Source organism: Rosa rugosa, chromosome 3, assembly GCF_958449725.1.
Source record: "Rosa rugosa chromosome 3, drRosRugo1.1, whole genome shotgun sequence".
Taxonomy (NCBI): Eukaryota; Viridiplantae; Streptophyta; class Magnoliopsida; order Rosales; family Rosaceae; genus Rosa; species Rosa rugosa.
The window spans coordinates 6,432,059-6,439,219 of NC_084822.1; the positions used below are offsets into that span (position 1 = coordinate 6,432,059).

Here is a 7,161-nt window from a genome sequence, read left to right on the forward strand (position 1 = left end):
AGGTCTGTAATTAGACACATTCGAGGAACTTGTGGTTTGAAGTCTATAACAGATGAACCTACATGCATTTATGAAGATAATTCAGTTTGTATTGAGCAAATGAAATTAGGTTTCATCAAGTGCGACAACACCAAGCATATATCACCTAAGTTCTTTTACAATCAGCAACAACAATCACTTCTAAAGATTGAAGTAAATCAAATCCGATCAGAGGATAATGTAGCAGACTTATTTACTAAGTCATTACCTATGTTGAGAATATATACATCCCACATGGGAAAAATGGGACCTTGCCTATGAGTTTATAAGGGTTTGGGTCACTCCATCTATTGCCAATTGGTTTTGGATGTGAACCCCAGATTACTTTATCATGGTATCAAAGCCAGGTTACCCACGTGTGCATGCCTAACGGCCACACGGGCTCCACGTCACCCAAAAGTTGCCCACGTGTATGGCTTGAAAATTCGCCACACGTGTGGGGGCGTGTTGAGAATATATACATCCTACATGGGAAAATGGGACCTTGCCTATGGGTTTATAAGGGTTTGGGCCACTCCATCTATTGCCAATTGGTTTTGGATGTGAACCCCAGATTACTTTATCAACCTAAATCCACCTTCAAGAAACATGTAAAGAATATCGGGTTGAGAAGGTTATCAGAACTCTCATGATTGTAGCAACCAGGGGGAGATGACGACATCAGGGGGAGGGATGATGTCTACATGTTTGATCTCGAAAAGTGAAGGACGTGTTGTGCTCTTTTTGTCATTCGACCAGGGTTATTTTTTTCCCACTGGGTTTTTGTTACCTGGCAAAGTTTTTAGTGAGGCAACGATCAAAGCGTCATCACCAAGTTTGAGTGGCACAAGGGGGAGTGTTGAAGGATGTTGAATTCTAGTGTGACTCTTCAAACTAGGGTTTATTTTCTAGAGTTGTAATAGGAGAAGGTTCTAGATTTCCTAGTTATATTCAGATTCTATTACCTTATATGTACTATGTAAATCCCTATATAAAGGGCTCCTATTATCAATAACTAGCAACGTGCCCGCGTTTCTCGTGGGTGATATTATGATGTTAATGGAAAATAGATCAACTAAAAAGAATAGTTGTTATTTATTTTTTAGACATAAAATAATGGTAGTTTGGCTAATTACACTTTTATCTTTTTATATTCTATTAACTTAATTTGATAATTATGTTATCGAAGGGTATTATAGGTACTTCAAAATTTGGTGAAGCCTTTTGACACCAAAAGAGGGCCTAGCCTCCATTTATAGTAGTAAAGATAGAACACACAATTTCTCTCGAATCATATTTTCTTACAACAATAGCTACTTATTGTTTAAGCACAGCTATACTAGCCGAATTGTGTTTTGTCTTATAGCTTTTTCATTGACTGTATATATACACAGATCTCCTGTCTCTTTAGTGTTTGACTGTATGAGTGTATGTTGTCCTTTCCTGGCCCTAATAAGGCGATATTGAGATCCTCTTGCTAGTTATATAATTCACTGTATGTAAAGACTTGATCTTCCCGGGATATTAAACTTTTGACGTTTCCCTTGATCTAACTGAGAAAAGCAAACCCCTTTATACTTTCTCTGAGAAGTATCCATATGGTGCCAAGCTTTCCCTTCATCCATCACCCAAGTTAGGGATTAATCCTTTTGCACCTGACCCGAGCATAACAGAAGAAACAAACTTTCCCAAGCTATATATTGATTAATATAGCTACATTGTAGATTGTAGTAAAGATGGTGTTTCCTTTTATCACCCAAGGTTCCCTTTACTATCTCTTTGCACCAAGCATGACAAGAAAAACAAGCATTTGAAATCTAAATGTTAAGATTTTCAGTGTTGGTAATTTCATATTCTTAGGGTTTAAAACTTTTGCTGGTCGACTCAGCAAGCAAATTTTGGGCCAACACAGCAGATCAAAATGGTTGTTGAAGTTTTGCCATTTCTTAAAGTTTTGCTCATTCCCTCACACCGCACTGATCTTGATCAAGTTTTATCTACTCCAGTGACAGCTCTACTGAAAATTTTGGTTCAACATGAATGCCTGTTAAGGGTTCCAATAAAGACATACAAGCAGTTGAAGAGCACTATGTTGTCCAAGTGAGACATATTATTATACCAGGTTGTCACACTATAAAGTTCAATAGCTGTAGATCGTAATGCCGACCAGTTTGTGTAACTAGAACCAAGATATAAATCATGCAAACTTCATAAATGTTGTCCTTAAACTATTCCACACCGATTGTCGCTGAGATATTAACTGGTTAGCAGCTTGGACTGTTCCCTCCATGCCGGACACTTGTAGTAAGTCCGAGACCAATCCACCTTTAGCAGAGGTTATTTGAGTCTCAATCGAATCCAAAACCTCATTAAGCTTCGCCTTCTTGCTCTCTTCTGTTGCTAGAGTAGCCTTAAGGTTAGCAATTTTCTCCTCTGAGGCAAGAATTTCTTTCTTTGCCTCGGTGTACTTGGAAGACTCTTGCTGGAGCACAAACTTCTTCAAAGTAATTGAAGCCGCTAGGTCTGAGGCCACCTTCAACTCATTTCTAGCTTGAATAAAAGCAGAGGTTTCCTCTGGGAGATTACGTCTGAATGATGAAAGGTCAGCCTTCAACTCCGATGGGCATGAATCAGCTGATAGAAGTATGGCTGAATAAGTGAGAAACTCAGTTTGCAGTTGGTCATAAGCTAAAGCTTCTAACCCCTGATCAAAGATTTTCAGAAGTCCGTCCTTAGCATTGCAAACACATCATGACCATGAAATGGCTTGGAATCCACTAGATTATTATTGAACCCAGGAAATGACTTTGATATGAGATCAGGTGCAGCAACCATCCGGTTAGTATGCTTTCCCATAGTTTCACAATTTATGCTTGGCCAAGGACTGTATTGCAACAAGTTCGAAATTGGATGAGGAATTTTATTTGGACCGGCAATGTGTCTTCTAGAGCCTATCATCCGGTGTCTTGGAAAAAGTGTTGTGCTCCGTTGAAGGAGGGTGGTCTTGGAGTTCGTAATATTATGGCTCTTAATAAAGCTTTCCTCCTAAAAAAATTTTGGGATTTCTTAACTAAGTCTACACCAGCGGCTGCTTTTTTTTCTGCTCGGTTTCTTCCACATTCAGGTCAGCCATGTCCTTACTATAAAAAATCATCTATTTGGCCTGGCATGCGACCCTTGTTTATGGATATTTTCTATAGCTCTAAATGGTTAGTGGGCAATGGTCGTTCAATTGATTTTTGGCATGGTAATTGGCTTAATGGTTCAGTTGTTGACAAATTGGGTATTGACCATCAACTTGGCAAGTTATTATGTGCCAAAGTTTCTGATTTCATCAAAGATGGCTCTTGGTAATGCTCTACTAATTTATATGTTGATCTTGCTACACTTTGGTCAGAAATTTCAGCTATTAGACTTCCTTATTCAGACATGGAGGATAGGCTAGTGTGGTTGGATTCTTCTGATGGGAACTTATCTTTATCTATAGCCTATGAGTTGAAGAGGAGTAAACAAGCAATTGTTCCTTGGGATAGATGGGTTTGGCGTCAGTGTTTTCGCCCTCGCAACTCTGTTACGTTATGGAAGTTTCTTCATGGTAAGCTTTTAACAGATGATCTCTTGCTTCAGCGAGGCTTTTCTTTTGCTTCTATGTGCTCCCTCTGTCATGCATCGGTTGAGACAGCCCACCACCTTTTTTTTTAGTGCTCTTTCTCTATGAAGGTCTGGTCCGCAATTTTATCTTTGTTTAAAGTCACTACTCTTTTCTTGGATATATCCGCTTTCTTCTCTTACCCATTACAGCATGGTTTTGGTACTCAATTGCAATTGCTTTGGTGGGGGATGATGGGAGCTGGCTTCTACTCTCTTTGGAATGCTAGAAATTCTATTCGTTTTGATGAGCGTCGCTTAACGGTTGATTATTTGATTCACTCTATCAAGCTGCAACTTCGAGAGGTTGACTCTTGGGGTTTTGGAATTATGCGTAACTCAGTAGATGAGCTTTGTATTTTTAGTGCTCTTGGAATCAGTGGTAGAGCCTCAAGAACACATCAAATTCATGAAGTAAATTGGCTTGCTCCTTCTGCTTTTCAATTAAAGGTTTATACTGATGGTGCTGCTCGTGGGACGCCAAGGCTTGCAGGCTATGGAGGTATTTTTCGTGATCACTTGGGCAATTTTATGGGTTGTTTTGCTGGTTCCATGGGTATTGCTATTGCTCTAGAAGCAGAGCTTCAAGCCATTATTCATGCAGTTACAATAGCATCAGGAAAAGGATGGAATTCTCTCTGGATTGAGTGTGATTCCGCGGTAGCAATTCACTTTCTTGCCACTAATAATTGCTCAGTCCCTTGGCGTCTATCTGTTGATTGGGTCAATTGTTGTACCATTCTCTCCTCTATGCAGATACGTTTTTCACATATTTATCGAGAAGGGAATCAAGTGGCTGACTGCTTAGCTAACTATGGGGTGGATCATGAGGGGCATTATTGGTGGGACTCTTGCCCTCCTTGTGCTTCGGCTGCCTTTGTTCACAATCTGCAAGGTTTACCGAATTTCCGTATTCGCTAATTTTGTGGTGCTTGATAGACTTCATGAAAAGGTGGGTTTGGGTTATGGTGATTTCTGCTGCATGGTTGCTGATGAAAAAAAAAAAAAAAGGTGCAGCAACCATCACAGCATCAAGCTTCTCTAGCTTCTGTAAGGATGTATATATCCTAAAAATACCATGTAAACAATTGAGTCACTGGAATTTGGAGAATAGATAAAGCGATAAAATTGAGAAGCAACCTGCACTCGTCGGATCACTTGATAAACATCGGTAACTACCTTGCAGGAGTAACACCGAACAATTGGATTTCCTTCACTAAGGTGACCAAACCAGAAGACATTTATAGTAAGTCGATATAGAAAAGTGAAAAGCTTGGAAGATTGGAGGCTTCAATTTGTGGATCTATAAAGCATATGTCAAGTGTACCTGCAGTAGATCGCAAGACAATGATCTGTCTGCTCATAATGCTCACTGATGTGCCTGTTCCATCCACTGCAAAGAGTTTCCTTACAGTATAAACAAAACCAATTCCCATTGCGGTGCTGGCATCTAGTATATAAAAATTGTTCCGCATATTAGAATCAAGTACACATATCATCATATGATTCAGGACTCAACTTTGTCAATGAAACATTCAAGTGAAGACAACTAATTTTAAAGAGAATGTATTATAGAACTTTCGATTCTTGTTTTTCACATTGCAGCTGATTGTTCAAAGACTTTTAATTAATTGCATTTTCAAAGTATCATGATCGAGTTAATCTTGTCAAAGACCGAAATGCTCTCTCAGTGTCTCAATCACAAGTCTTTTTCATCTTTTCCACACATGGATAGTTCAAGAAAAAACAGTCACACCCCAAATCATGCATCAAGTGCATTTTGAACCTAAAGTTGCAATTTTCAACAATACTACATAGCTTTTATGCTTCTTGGTTTTCCCACTACCAGTTACTCATTTGAAAGTAAAGAGAAAAAAGAAAAAGACTGGCAAGTTTAGAGAATTCAATTTTGTCTAAAGAAATATAATTAATCAGATGGTTAGAGAACTGATAAAAGTAGGGAACCTCTTGCAGGGAGCATCAGGCTTGGGAAAGACAATGGCATCAGAGGTGAGTGAAGTCATGTGAGAGCACCATGTCTGAATTACACCAACCAAAGCATTGAGTTATAAGCCCCGACAGAGTAGCATTTCTAGCGTAAAATATCAAATTTTAATCTACAGGAACAAAGCGTAGAGAGAATTACCTTAGACAGTTCCAAGAGTTTGATAGTGAAAAAATTTGCCAAGTGTTTAAGTGAAAATGAATTGCAGGGAGAATTGTGTTGTATTATTGATAATAGGAGCCCTTTATATAGGGACTTACAGAGTACATGAAAGGTAATAAAATCCGAACATAACTAGGAAATCTAGAACCTTTTCCTATTACAACTCTACGACTAAAACCTAGTTTGAAGAGACACACATGATGTCGACTTCCTTCAACACTCCCCCTTGTGCTGCTCAAACTTGGAGATGACGCTTTGATCGTTGCCTCACTAAAAACCTTGTCAGGTAACAAAAGCCCTGTGGGACAAAAATAACCCTGGTCGAAGGACAAAAAGAGCACAACACATCCTTCACTCTTCGAGATTGAACATGTAGACATCATACCTCCCCCTGATGTCAATATCTCCCCCTGATTGCAACAATCATGGGAGTTCGGATAACTTTCTTAATCTGATGCTCTTCACATGTTTTCTCGAAGGTGGATTTAGGTAACGACTTAGAAAATAAGTCTGCCACATTATCCTCTGATCGGATTTGATTCACTTCAATATTTAGAAGTGCTTGTTGTTGCTGATTGTAAAAGAACTTAGGCGATATATGCTTGGTGTTGTCGCCCTTGATGAAACCTAATTTCATTTGCTCAATACAAGTTGCATTATCTTCATAAATGCATGTAGGTTCATCTGTGGTAGACTTCAAACCACAAGTTCCTCGAATATGTCTAATTACAGACCTTAGCCATATGCATTCTTGCACGGCTTCATGTAGAGCAATAATCTCTGCATGATTTGAGGAAGTAGCAACAAGGGTCTGCTTTGCAGACCTCCAAGATATCGCAGTGCTTCCCATGGTAAAGACATAACCCGTTTGGGAGGGACCTTTGTGAGGGTCAGAGAGATACCCTGCATCAGCAAAGCCCATTAAGACATCATCATCGTTTTGATGTAAGGGAGGAGGATGGGTGGCCGGCGGCTTTGCTGATCACGGCGTCTTGGATGGTGCCACTTGGGCTAATGAGATCCGTTCTCATTCTTCCGTCGTTCTTTTCTCTCTGCAGGGATAGAACAAGCCCATATCTATCGTACATTTTAAGTAACGAAAGATTGTCTTTATACCAGTCTAATGGCGTTGCGTTGGCGCAGGGCTACATCTAGCCAACAAGTTCATAACAAATGAGATGTCTGGTCTTGTATTATGTTAAGTACAATAATGCGCCTATTGCACTTAGGTAAGACACTTCTGCCAATTAACACGTCTTCATCATCATCCCTGGGACGAAACGTATCCCTTTTGGGATCAAGACTACGGACGACCATGGGAGTGCATC

At 39.6% G+C, this 7,161-nt stretch overlaps 1 protein-coding gene across 1 annotated transcript; it reads left to right on the forward strand.

Annotated features, from left to right (window-relative positions):
• Positions 1-3,447: 3,447 nt before the first annotated feature.
• On the forward strand, positions 3,448-5,942 carry LOC133737096 (uncharacterized). The gene is made up of 4 exons (XM_062164718.1): positions 3,448-3,613; positions 3,770-4,326; positions 5,602-5,676; positions 5,790-5,942. The coding sequence occupies exons 1-4, from the start codon at positions 3,448-3,450 to the stop codon at positions 5,940-5,942; spliced, it is 951 nt and encodes a 316-aa protein (XP_062020702.1).
• The last annotated feature ends 1,219 nt before the right edge of the window (positions 5,943-7,161 follow it).